General features: G+C 33.4%; 1 protein-coding gene across 3 annotated transcripts in view; it reads left to right on the top strand.

Annotated features, from left to right (window-relative positions):
• The first annotated feature begins 2,778 nt into the window (after window positions 1-2,778).
• Window positions 2,779-13,893, top strand: part of LOC122042420 (putative rRNA methyltransferase YlbH) — a 34,664-nt gene continuing 23,549 nt past the window's right edge. For all 3 annotated transcript variants that reach the window (XR_006129220.1, XM_042602537.1, XM_042602536.1), the window contains exons 1-3: window positions 2,779-3,016; window positions 3,116-3,216; window positions 3,296-3,406. Coding sequence is in view for 2 of the 3 variants with exons in the window: in XM_042602537.1 (XP_042458471.1) it covers window positions 2,800-3,016; window positions 3,116-3,216; window positions 3,296-3,406 (429 nt within the window). In the remaining variant the exon portion in view is untranslated. The remainder of the gene's footprint in view (window positions 3,017-3,115; window positions 3,217-3,295; window positions 3,407-13,893) is intronic.

Raw genomic sequence — 13,893 nt, 5'->3', positions numbered from 1 at the left:
ATTTTTAAAAAATATTTTAATTATTTTTTTAATTAAAAAAAAAAACTAAAACCAGTGATATTCTCTGCGCACGCATAATCGCGCACTGTGCGGACGCACAAGATACCAAATTCTTTATATATATATATATATATAACAAATGAGAACCATCATTAAATTACATTTTCAATAAATACTCCAACCAATTGATTTTTGTCAAAACATAACGACCAATTTCAGACATTTTCCTTAAAAAATAAATTTATAATGAGTTTGCATGTAATAAGTAAATTATGTGTGTTATGCTTGAGTAGACCCAAAACTATAACATAGCTAAACTGAAAACCCTAAAATCATAAATATACTCCTATATAGGAGAAGTAAATGTGATTTTTTTAGTTTATCTCATGTCCAATTTATATTGACTAATACTATCAACTTAGTTTTATAGAAATTTTCTATTAATCATCAGGATAAATCGAAAAGTATTCATAGTGTGAGACCCATCAGCCAAATATTCTTAAATCAATCATCGATTAAGGGAAATTCATCCATTAATTCATCAAAATTGGGACTCAAACCTTAAATGTATGAAAAATTAAGAAGACATTCTACCATTTCACCATTGCCCCTGAAAATAGTAAATGTGATTTATATCTAGGGTTCTAAACGAAACAAGCGAGCTTTGAGGTGTTCAAGCTTGTTTGATAGGATAACTAAATCGAGCCGAGCCGAACTTAAAATGAACTAAACCTTTGGAATGACCGTTCAAGCTTAACATGGTTTATTTTTTATGAGTTTGAGTTTGTTTGAACCTTGTCTTGATCTTGATTCGTAGTTGACTTGAGTTTCGTTCGTTTAGATGTTATCGATTTCTCAATTCAAACTTGGCTTGAGCTTAGTTCGAACTTAGTTCATTTAGAATTTATCGAACTCTCAATTTATACTTGTTTGATTGTTTAAAATTTTTTACTTAGTTTGATTGGTTATTAGATTTGATAATTTAAACTTATTTGTTTATTTTATACATACATACATACATATATAAAAGTTTATTTATTTAGTTTAATGAGCTATTCAAAGTTATTTATTTAATTGGTCTTGTATATATTGAGTGAACATAAATAATTTCTTATAAATTGAATATCAAACTTGTTTATGAAACAAATGCTCTATAAGAAGTCCTCACAATCTCTTTAATTTAAATGTATCCCTTATATTGTTATATATATTTTAAACATATAATTAATTATGTTACCCAAGTAAACACAACTAATTAATACTTAAAATTTATCACCATTATGTGCCTATTCAAGTAATTGAAAATAATGCAACCCTACTATGAGAAGACCAATTAAATTGGCATTATAGATACATTTATTGTACTAACAAGCTAAACAGAAATTTGCAGAATCACTAAAATAATGCATCTTCTCTTACTTAATATTTTAATTAATTAATTGAGTTTTGAGTAAATTTTAAAATAATTTAATTGTTAATCATAATATTTTATTTTTTTACCTAATTAAAATTAAGAAAGAAAATATATATTAAAAATATGCATGACACTATACATCATAAATTAATTAAAGTAACAAAAGATAATAATTAAATAAGAATAAATTTATTATCCATATAAAATTATAAAAGGATATAATTGAGTTACAAGTTGGCATAATTCTTTAATCCTCATTTGTAATTGTCTAGGTTTTTAATTTTCTATTTTTTTTAGTGGTTCCGCTCTCTCCTCCGCGCGCCATTATTGATCAAATGTGTAGGGAGACCTTTTGGACATCACTACGGGTCCACGACTGAGGTGAGGTCATGCCTACTATTCAAATCTTGGTTTGCTTTTGGAAGAAGATACGTTTTTGATTCTGCAACTTCATTTATATACAAAATATATATTTCCAAGAACTTCTAAAAAAAATTTAAAATTCACAAGGAAAAATAATGGAGTCGTAGTCCATTCCCTTAATTACAAGATTGAAGAATGGAAACATGATTCAACGTAAAAATTCGAAGGCCATAAATCGCTCATTAAAATAAATCATCTATCCACATAATCACATATTTCTAACTATATTGTTAACTAACACACGCACAACTTAATTTAAAATACACAATTAATTTCAAAATCTATGCTTTGATATAAATTATTGGGCAAAATGAAAAAATTGATTAAAATTAATTTTTAATCTTGAATGATATCAAAGATTAAATGGACAGTAATACTTTTCTCTTACAATTAATAATTTTTTAATTGATATTAAACATTTAATTTTTTAAATCGACTTAAAGACATCTTAAATTCTTTCGTTATAAGATGGATAACAATAAGGGTAATAACATTATTTAAGAAGAATAATATATATAAAAAAATTTAAGAAAATAATAATAATCTTTTCATTGACTATCTCTGAGATGATCGATCTGATTCCATAAAAATTTCTCACGGATCATTAGGATAAATCAGAAAGCGCGCATGAAGATCAACCTAGAAATCTAATCCTTTGATTACACCATCTTATTTGGAAATTTTTTTTTTACAAATACATCATAATTAAAATTTGAATCATAAATATTTAATTTAATATCCTATCACGATATCATCATCCCGAAATCATCTAAGAAATATTTAAGAAAAAGTGAAATGGTGTCCATTAATTAATTTATACGTCTATCTCTCTGATTATTATTTTAAGATTTTTTTTATTTTTATTTTTTTTGGAAAACCACGAGATGGTGTGATCTTTAATCCAACGGCACATAATACCCTGCATATCTGGGAAGCGATGGCTTCTCCCGAGTGGCGTTGTAATGACGCCGATGATGGCGTCGTCTTCCTTCCTCGCTCCGCCGCTTCCTCTCTTATCCTCGCTTCGCCAACCTCAGATTCATCCCCGCTGCGATTCTCTCTGTCCTTCTTCTCTCACCGCCACTCTCCCCCCGCCCCCGGGTTCACCCAGATGCAACAGTTGTTGCCGCTGCCGCTGCCGCCGACGCCCCTCCCTTTCTATTCTCTGTTTCTCCCAAAGTAGGCACAATATCATCGCCTCCGCATTCTCTCCCCTAATTGCTAAACTAATTTACTCAAAATCTCTAACTGATGGAACCTTCCGCTGGTGTGGTGTAGATTCCAGAGCTACCTACGCGAGCGAGGAGGAGCGTAACAAGAAGTTACTCGAGAGCTATGGCCTCGACCCCTCAGACTTCTTATCTCGCTCCGATAACGAGGTTTCTGTTTTTTTTCCCCTTCTACTTGCGTTGCTTTAGTGCCCGTCGTGCTTGACTGAGCCATGGATGCATGCCGCAGCCCAGGAGGAGGAGGAGGAGCGATCAAGGAGAAGAGGTAGGAAAGGGTAAGCATGTGCCTCTATTTCAGGAGTCGAAGCCGCCTCTGCGTACTACACATAAACTGCTTCAGGTACTCAACAAAAGAAATACGTTTCTGTGATAAACTGTTCATTTTCAGAAATTTTGATCGAGCGTTAGGACATTACATAAATATCAGTTCCTATAGAGGAGATGGCTCTGCATAGCACACTTGCTATTAAGTGTCCGGAAAAGATAAAAACTAGGTGCTTTTTGATGCCTTCGACTAACACACAGTTTAGGAATTCATTTTAGGATTTCATTCTTGTCTTTCACGGCCTGATTTTGAAGTGTTGGGATCGAAGGAATTCACATATCTCCAAAATGGTATGATATTGTCCACTTTGGGCATAAATCCTCATGATTTTATTTTTGGGCTCTACTCAAAGGTTGCATACCAATGGAGATATTGTCATCCCTTTTAAACCCATGATCTTTTTCATATTTTTCCAATATGGAACATTGATTATATTCCCAACAATCTTTTCCTCAAAAGAAGGACCACCATTACTCGTATGGTTCGGGCCTCCCCGCAAGCATCTGGTCACTCTTGACCTGCTCCGGGCTTCCTGCAAATATCCGGTCACCCTAACCTGCTCCCCTCAAATGAAGGATCACCATTACTCTCATGGTTGAGGCCTCCCCACAAGCATCCGATCGCTCTTGACCTGCTCCAGCCTCCCTGTAAGCATCCAGTCACTCTTGACTTGCTTTGGGCCTCCCCGCAAACATCCGGTCACTCTTGATTTGCTCCAGGCCTCTCGCAAGAATTCGATCACCCTGACTTGCTTCGGGCCTCCCCGCAAGCATTCGATCACTCTTGACCTGCTCTGAGCCTCCCCTCAACTTCGTTCAAGGTCACCCCACATGACATCTGATATTTAGTCTGGACCATAACTCTGATACCATTTGTTGGGACCGAAGGAATTCACATATATCCACAATGCTATGATATTGTCCACTTTGGGTCTAAACCTTCGTGATTTTATTTTTAGGTTCTACCCAAAAGACCTCATATACCAATGGAGATATCTTCATCCCTTTTAAACCTATAATCTTTTCCATACATTTCCATTGATTGTATTCCCAACATGAAGGTACATGTTGCCACCCCTAGCCTTGAGCTACAATTCTTTTGCACACACTGTACCCTTTTCCTTTGGCGATTTCTTGTCCTTAGGTACTCAACAAGCTCGCCCATCCATTCAACATGTTCCTCTACTTCACACTCAAGAAACTCTTGCTTCTCAAGCTGTCAATCTGTATATTTATTTCCTTCCCTAATTCCTTTGATAGTCTGGTGGCTAACTTAAAATACTGTATCTTCTTTTGAGTTATCATCGTGAGTGGTCGGTTTGGTAGTAAAGGAGTCAAATTATTCTATCAACTCTTTAGCCCTGATTAAGTAAACTACCAAGGAAGCTTCTTTGACCTTGGACCCTTCACTGACCTGTCTCGCAGTTAATTGGGTGTCCCTAAACCCTTTGAGTTTCTCCATTAACGTCTAATGCTTCTAAGGACTAAGTTCCATCTTATGGTTGTTAAAATCAACTTATACTGATACCAACCACTTGAGTTAGATTGATATAGAACTTCCTGAGAAATGGATTCTCATGTAGATTGACTGAGAAGCACTGGATTCTCATGTAGATTGACTAAGAAGCACAAAAACTAGAAATTCATAGCTATTAGCCACAAATGTGTTTGATTCACTAGGAATTAGATTGAATCAAATGAAATTCATTTAAATCGATAGGGAAATGGGACAGGATTGATTGGAATTTTTTCATATTAAGTTGGTTTTGTTAAACATGATTGATCTAACTCGACTTTTAGCTGATCTCAGTTTGAATCCTAGTGAAAGCACACTGTTCCGAGGAGATAATCTTTGTAACTTGCTTGAATTTTAACTAAAATTACTAAACCTCATGGGATTCATATGAGCTTGAGCTTGATCATTCAATTTTGTCACTTTTAGTAGCCTTCCACTAGCTAGCCTATTTATATGCCTCATAGATTTCTCACGACCATCATGGAGGCCTTGCGAGGGTCTCGTGACCGCTGTAGAGGCATTGCGATGGCCTTGCGTTCATTAACAGCGCAGAGCATAGACAAAGGCGAAACAGGAACAATGCTTTTAATTAAAATACTTACGTTAATAAGTTAAATCAACTCCTAACCATAGTTGGTATAATTTAAATGATCTTAATTAAACTCTAATAAAACTATCATATTAATTCAATATATATTTTAAAAAATTTATTTTTATTTTTTAAATATATTGATTAATTTTTTATTTTTAGTATATATATCGCAAGGGCCTCGCGGCCACCGCGAAGGCCTCACTCAAGTCTCATGGCCACTGTGAAGGCCTCGCAAGGGTTTCGTAGTCGCTGTGGAGGCATTGCGATGACCTTGCGTTCGCTAGTAGCACGAAGTAGCGACAAAGGCGGAATATGAAAAATACTTAAAAAAACTTATGTTAATAAGTTCAATCAACTCCTAGTTATAGTTGATAGGGATGTAAACAAGCTGAGCCGAGCCGAGCCGAGCTTTGGGGTGTTCAAGCTTGTTTGATAAGGTAATTGAGCCAAGCCGAGCCGAGCTTAAAATGAACCAAGTCTTTGAAATGATTGTTCAAGTTTAGCTTAGTTTATTTTTTATGAGCTTGAGCTTGTTTGAAGTTTAGCTTGAGCTTGGTTCGTTTAGATGTTATCGAGCTCTCAATTTAAGCTTGGCTTGATCTTGATTTGAGCTTGGTTCGTTTAGATGTTATCGAACTCTAAATATAAGCTTGTTTGAAACTTTTAGTTGTTTAATTGATTATTGAGCTTGATAATTCAAACATATTTGTTTATTTTATTTTATTATATTATTTATTTAACATATTAATAAGAGTTTTATTAATGAATATGATTCGTGAACATTGTTCATGAATGTTAATGAACTAAACACATGTGTTCAAACTTATTTGTTTAGTTTAACGAGTTGTTCAGACTTGTTTGTTTAATTGATCTTGTGTATATTGAACGAACATAAACAAACTCTTATCAAGCCGAACACCAAGTTTGTTCACGAACGCTTGGTTCATTTACAGCTCAAATAGTTGGTATCATGTAAATAATCTTAATTAAACTCTAATAAAACTATCCTATTAATTCAATATATATTTTAAATTTTTATTTTTTAAATATTTAGATTAATTTTTTATTTTTAGTTTATATATTTTATATTTAAAAAATATCGAAACCATACATGATACGATACCGAAATCATATCGTTCCGGTCTAGGACCGAAATGAGTTTTTAAACCTTGCTAATGTATTATGATAACTTTATACCAATTGTGATTCATTATTGATTAATAATCTAATAGATATACATATGTTTTATCATTACTAACTAAGTCTTTTTTGGACTTCTTCCTCGTTTAATGTGCATATTTATCATAGTTTCACATCATCTAATTTGAGTATTTATTGATCATCTAAGTATGTATCCGTACCATCATAAACATGTCTCTTAGAGTTTGCCCTTGATAAGCGCAACTTCGACTTTCTCTCTAATGTTCTTATTTTTTTTTGTCTTTCATCGTATGCCAGCATATCCATCTTAATATCTTCATCTTTGTGACTTATTTTTTTGCTTGTGTGCTCGGGAATAAGTGTGGCGTAGCTAGGATTTTTACTCAGGAGGGGCAAAGCGACGGAGTCGGGGAACAAATGACGGTGATGCTGGCAGCAAACAACGACGTCGGCTAAGCAAAAGAAATCAATTAAGAAAATTTCACCTCAATTAAAAGGTTTTTTTATGGAGCATCGGCGAAATGATGACATTAGGCAAGTGAAGATGACGACCATGCAACAAATGACAGCGACAATGGTAGCAATTGATGTGCGGCGATAGCAATTTTGGCTATAACGGTAGCGACATGTCGTGGAAGATTTTGTGAGTAAAATTAGAGTTAGGAAAAAGAATATGAAAGAAATTAGAGGAAGAAAAAAAATGAAAAGAGGAAAATAAAAATTCGGAATTAGAGAAGGAAGAAGAAAAACGGGCAGAGAAAAAATATTGACTTGGGAAAAGAAGAAAATGGGTTCGGTTGAAAGGTTTTAATTGGAATTTTTTACTAAAAAATGAGAAAGTTTCAAAATTTATGACTATACTTTTTTTTAATTTTTTTCCCACCGTGTTAATATTTTCCTTGAATTTCAGGGGTGTGACCGCTCCTCTGAGCCTTATATAGTTACGCCTCTGGGAATAACCCAACATTCAACTCTATATAGCATACCAGGTCTAACAGTTGTCTTGTAGAACTTTCCTCTAATAGATATACATGTATAATAATAATAATCTAATATCAGTTAATAATTGGATTTTTATCAAATGATAGCAATAATTTGATATTGCTAATCTAGCAATGATGATAATGCGATATTTTTATAAGATTAGTTACTAAGGGCATCCACAGTGGTTAGAGCCCATTGAGAGCTCCTTCGTTGCCACGTCTGTGCCACATCAAAAGTTGAAAACCTTATATTTCTTTCTACTATCAAAAAACCTCTCAACAACTCCTTCATGGGTTCCACACTTTTCATGATATATAATTCTCATTTCTCCTTCATATTTTACATTATACACCATTAAATTTTTATAAAATTTAAATTTATAAATTGCTAACATGAAATAACATTAATAATTAAAAAAAATACATAAATATTATAGTGCATCAAATAAAAAAACATAAATTATAATAATATATAAAAATAAACATAAACTCATGTACACTAAACCATGTCTCTGTTTAATTTTTTCCTCCATTTTCTCATGTAAATAAAGTTGTCCTGGTGTCATTTCACTGGTATCCTTCATAAGAATTTCATAATTCTTATGAAAGATCTCGGCTTCCCGCAAAGTCATTTTTTGTATTTGATATTCTTTAATATCTTGCCATTCTTTGTCGATGCTATATTCCATTGTGTCACCCTCTATGGCTTTAGATTTGTCCTTTCTCTTCGTTGCCTTTTGCACTATCGGACGAATGCGGACTTCAGAGTCATCTAAATCAACACTTGTATCTGGATTTGATGTTGAAGTGTTTCCCCCTGATTCGGATGTCCTTGCCTTCTTGTTAGAGTAATGAGCAATTGATTGTGGAGTATATTTCTCATATTCTTTGAGAACCCTCCACACATGCATATACTTAAAATCCTTGCTTTTGTTGTTGGCTTTCCACATATTCAGTGCATTCTCCAACAATTCCACTAAGAATATTCGTCAAATAAAATTATTATAAGTTGCAAAAAATTCATTTACCATCGGTGCAAACCTATAATAATGTGATTTCAGCCGTTGATAACTTCTCGTCATAGATCCAGGGCGATGTTTGTTGTAGTAATCAGCTATACGTTTCCAAAAAACTTGATCCTTCTGGTCATTACCAATGATTGTATCAGTGCTTATAGTTGCCCATGACTTCGCAAGGACCACATCTTCATCGAGAGACCAAATCTTCGTTTTGATTCATTTTCCTCTGGCTCAACTTCACGCTCTTCTTGTGATGAGTGTGGTGGCAACTGAGTTGCTGGAACAGATGATGGTGTTAGAGATTCTTTGTCGTTGATAGATGGATCAATAGTTGCCCTTCTTGATTCATTCGAAAGTATGACAGGTAGTTGAGTAGGAGAAAATACGTAAGGATAAGGCATCCCAAGTTGGCTACCCATTGCTGACCAATCTTGGGATGGATACATACCAAATGGAGCTGGGGCGACGTTACTTGGATTCCACGTCTGCAAAAAGTTTTGAGAACTTTGGGAATTTGGGAAATTTGGAGAATATTGTGGAACATATGAAATATTTTGAACATTTGGAGGATATTGTGTATGAGAGAAAATATGAGGATATTGGATATTTGGAGGAGTGCGAGTATTTTGAGAAGATGTATTTCCTTCCGTATTTGAAGAATTCAAAAGATTCTTAAAAGAAGTATTGAGATTTTCATCCATCTCGAATACAAATAGGGAATGAAAGAAAGAAATGAGTTGAGAGCAAAGATGGCAATGGAATGAATGAAATAGATCTCATATTTATAGATTTTTTTTATATATTAAAAAATTAAATTAAAACGTTGAACAATGGTTAAAAATTAGCCTTGTTCAACGACATACAAGGGCTAATGTGTTAGCCGTTGTTCTCTCTTTTTTTTTTTTTACAATTATTAAAAAAAAAATAAAAACACGAAGAAGCGGCTCTGTACCCACAGAGCCACTTGTTCATGAAAAGGGAAAAACCTCCCTCCACTATGGGAGGGAGGTTCTTCCCTGCTGTCACGTCACAGTGGGTGCTCTGAAAGAGCTCCCACTGTGGATGCTCTAAAGCATCGTACTTAGCTTTATTGCTAGTAAGTAAGAATTTAAACTTCAGTGCTCTCTATATTACCCTTTAAACTAACCAATACTAGTTTTGCTCCTCTACTAAAAAAAAGAGCAGCTTGGTGCACAAAGTTCTCACTAATATGGGCTTCCGGGGAAGGATTTATTGTACGCAACCTTATCTTATATTGCAAGAAGCTGTTTCTGTGACTCGAACTCGTGAGCTCCAATACTAGTTTTGCTCCTCTATTCTATTACAATATTACCCTACACAAATATGTTTACTATCTTGGGAATGACTAAAGGAAAATTCCCCGTAGCTAATGCTTAGACCAACTTGCGGTGGATGAGCATGCATTTCATGACCCATTTTCTGATATCCCATTTGAGTCCACCTTAAGTTGGTCCAAGTATTAGCTATCAGAAATTTTCCTTCGTTCATTCCCTTGTTGGTAAAGGTGTTATCTACATTTCCTCATACCTAATATTGATTCAAGTATTAACTACTGAGAATTTCCTTCGGTCATGCTTGTCTTACTTGGTGTGAATTTTCATACCAAGTATTTGCTTAACACTAAAAATGGCTGATTTTTTTGCCTAACTAGGAGAGTAGAATCTGAGTGAATTAAAGAGGGCATACAAAATTTGAAAATGCACATACTTTTTGGCGTAAAAGCTTAATGTTCATTTTCTGGTTTTGACAAAAGTAGGATCATATTATATTTTTTAATTAACTCTCATAAATAAAATGGAGTTTTTTAATACCATGTTGAGATGAAAAGTATTCCATTTGAAATTACTAAGCAACTCTCTCTACCTATATATGATATTAGTGGGCATATGAGAGTTTACATGCACACTCCTAGTCTTACATATTTACAAGTGATTCAATGACATGCTCTCTAGAATTCTAGATGAAGTCGTTAGGAGAGCTTGCTCACAAGTTTCTAGTATGTGGTCTACATTCCTTAAGCTAAATGATGTAATCGTGTAATAGCACACACCTCTAGTAATAAGAAGGTCAACATTTCATATGTGGTTATGTTGACACCATTTGGTCAATCTAAGATAAAGGATAATAGTCCTTTGGACATGCTTTGTTTGATTTAGTAAAACTCCTCGTGCATTTCCACCTAATAATCTTTTCTATTATTACTACATTGGTCAATCAGGTTTGGGAATTCAATCTCCTTAATAAACTACTATTAGTAATCTTTGAACCTTTTTGTCTATAATGTGTACCTTTGTGCCTTGGCTAATTTATGGGATTTCTATTAAACTAGAGGGTGATTGGCCATGATGTGGTTGGTGATGCTTGAATATATTCTTGTTTATTCTCGACATGTCCTTGATTCACTAGGCAAAAACTTCTCAAAACTCCTTGAATGCGTCTAGTATATGGACATTGTGCACCTTTTCCTACTTGTTGCCCAAATGTTTTGTCTTATTCACTCAACTAGGGATAACTCCCTTTCCCAAGATTATTCCATGGGTTCAAGTTGCATTGGAACTTTTGGTAATGCACAATTAGAGATCTTTGTAGTGCATTGTGCAAGCTTTTATTGTGTGTTTCATACAACAACAACTAAGTCTTATCCCACTAGGTGGGGTCGGCTATATGGTTCTTTTTATGCCATTGGACTTTATCCCCTATTATATCATCATCTATAATTAAATAAATTTTATCTTATTTTATTATTGCTAACCATTTTTTTATCTTCCTCTTCCTCATTTGGTGTGCGTATTTGTCATAGTTTCACATCATTTAACTGGAGCAACATTTATTAGTCTTCTAAATACGTATTATCTTAAACGTGTCTCTCGGAGTTTTCCCTCAATAAATGCAACTCAGACTTTCTCTTTAATACTCTCATTTTTTATTCTGTCCATACTCGTATGTCCACACATCCACCTTAACATCTTTATCTCTGCACCTCTTATCTTCTGCGCATGTGCTCGAGTCATAGCCCAACATTCAGTGCCATATAACATAGCAGATCTAACCGTCGTTTTGTAGAACTTCCCTTTAAGTTTTAGAGGTATTTCACGATCATAGAAAACACCCGACGCTCTACTCCATTTTAATCATCCTATTTGTATTCTAAGTAAGACATCTTTCAATTCCTTCATCATTTTGCAAAATGATTCTAAATGCTTATAGCTCTCAATTTCAAACAACTATCATCTCCTACCCCAACAATTGTCTCATTATGTCTAATATTGCTAAACTTAAATTCTATATATTCTGTCTTTACACTACTAAGCCTAAAATCTTTCACTTCTTGTGTTTTCCGTCAAGATTCTAGTTTAACATTTACTCTTTCACACGTCTCATCTATCAAAACAATATTATCTGCAAATAATTTACAGTACTGTGTTTTGTGAGTTCGTCCATAATTAGTGTAAAAAAATAGGGACTTAAAATTGATCCTTGATGTAATCCTATCTTTATTGGAAATGTTTCAGTTAATTTGCTTGAAGTCTTCACTCTGGTCGTTACATCCTCATACATATTCTTAATTAGTTTAATATATGTTATGCTAACACCTCTCTTTTCTAGAATTCTCCATATAATTTGGGGACTTTATTATAAGCTTTTTCTAAGTTAATGAATACATATGTAGATCTTGTTTTTGCTCCGATATTTTTCAATTAGTTCTCTGAGAAGATGTATACCTTCTATTGTCGATCTTCCAAGCATTAACCCAAATTAATTTTCGGTCACCGTGGTCTCCTTCCTTAATCTTTTTTCTATTACTCTTTCCCAAAATTACTCGTATAGTTTGCACAATTTTGTACGTCTCCCTTATTCTTATATAAGGGAACTAGAGTACTTATCCACGATCATACATTTTTTTCATTTTTAATATCATGTTAAATAGTTTTGTAAACTATTTAATACTTTGTTTCTTTAAACACTTCCATACCTTTATCCGAATATCATCTGGTCCAACGACTTTTCCGTGCATCCCATTTAAAGCTTGTTAACTTCTAAATAAGGTTCAAAATTTTGTTCCGTGTCGGGCGGAACGAGTGAAACTTACTGTTTGTGCACCGAAATTGGCACTAAACTAGCGACGATTTCGTCGCATGCGTCACATGCCAGGAGGAATCGTGTGCGCCAGAAGGAAACACACTCATCGTCGGCAGACACTTCCGGTGCAGCTAGAAGTGTCGCAGGAGGTGTCCTGACGCGATGTTTCTGGCGGCGTCGAAAGCATCGCAGGACGCTTTCGGCACCATCAGAGGTGTTCGCGAGCCATCAGTGGCGTCGCGGGCGCACGGGCGGGCGGGCGAGGGCGGGCGTGACGCAACTATGCAAAATTAATATTTTAAATAAATCATACAATTCCTCCTTGTTTGTGATATTTTAAAGAAGCTTTCGTAAACCCTAATTAAATTATCTCAATAAAATATAAAAAGTATATTTAAAATTTTAAAAAAATTAATAAATTCTATTAAATAATATTCCGAATTATTTTTACTATTTTAAAAATTCTAAAAAAAATTAAAAATGTTTATAAAAATTCTAATAAATCAAATTTATATCTTATATATATATTTTAATTATTTTATATTTTTTTTACTATTTTAATGTTTTATTGATATTCTAATTTTTTTTACTATTTTAATTTTTAAATATATATTATTTAAATTATTAATTAAGTAAATAAATTTATATATATAATAGTATTTTGTATTAATTTATATAATTATAATTATTTAATTGGGATATTGGAAAACTATAAAGGTTATCTAAGTAAAATATTACACTAACCATTGCTTCTATTTGATTCACGTTAACATACTATGATATTATGATTTATCAATTTTAATTCAAGTTATTTATAGATCAATTGTTTTTTTAAAAAAATTATATTTGATTATTTTTTATAACAATATTAAGTTATTTAATAATGAAAACTTATATAAAATTAATATATAAATTATTTTTAAATTTACATAATAAATATAGTTATCTAATAATTACTATATATAAATAAAAAAATAACGAAATCGTATCGACACGACACGATACCGAAACCGTATCGTTTCGATCTGGGACTGAAACCTCACCATGGGTCGAAATTTTAAACCTTGCTTCTAAAGTTTGAATTCTATGATAAAATTTAAATTTTTATACCCATTTGACTAACTTAAATTA

The sequence above is a fragment of the Zingiber officinale genome, chromosome 2A (genome assembly GCF_018446385.1).
Source record: "Zingiber officinale cultivar Zhangliang chromosome 2A, Zo_v1.1, whole genome shotgun sequence".
Lineage (NCBI taxonomy): Eukaryota > Viridiplantae > Streptophyta > Magnoliopsida > Zingiberales > Zingiberaceae > Zingiber > Zingiber officinale.
Note: the sequence above shows the minus strand (reverse complement) of the source record. Positions and strands in the feature narration are given on the sequence as shown.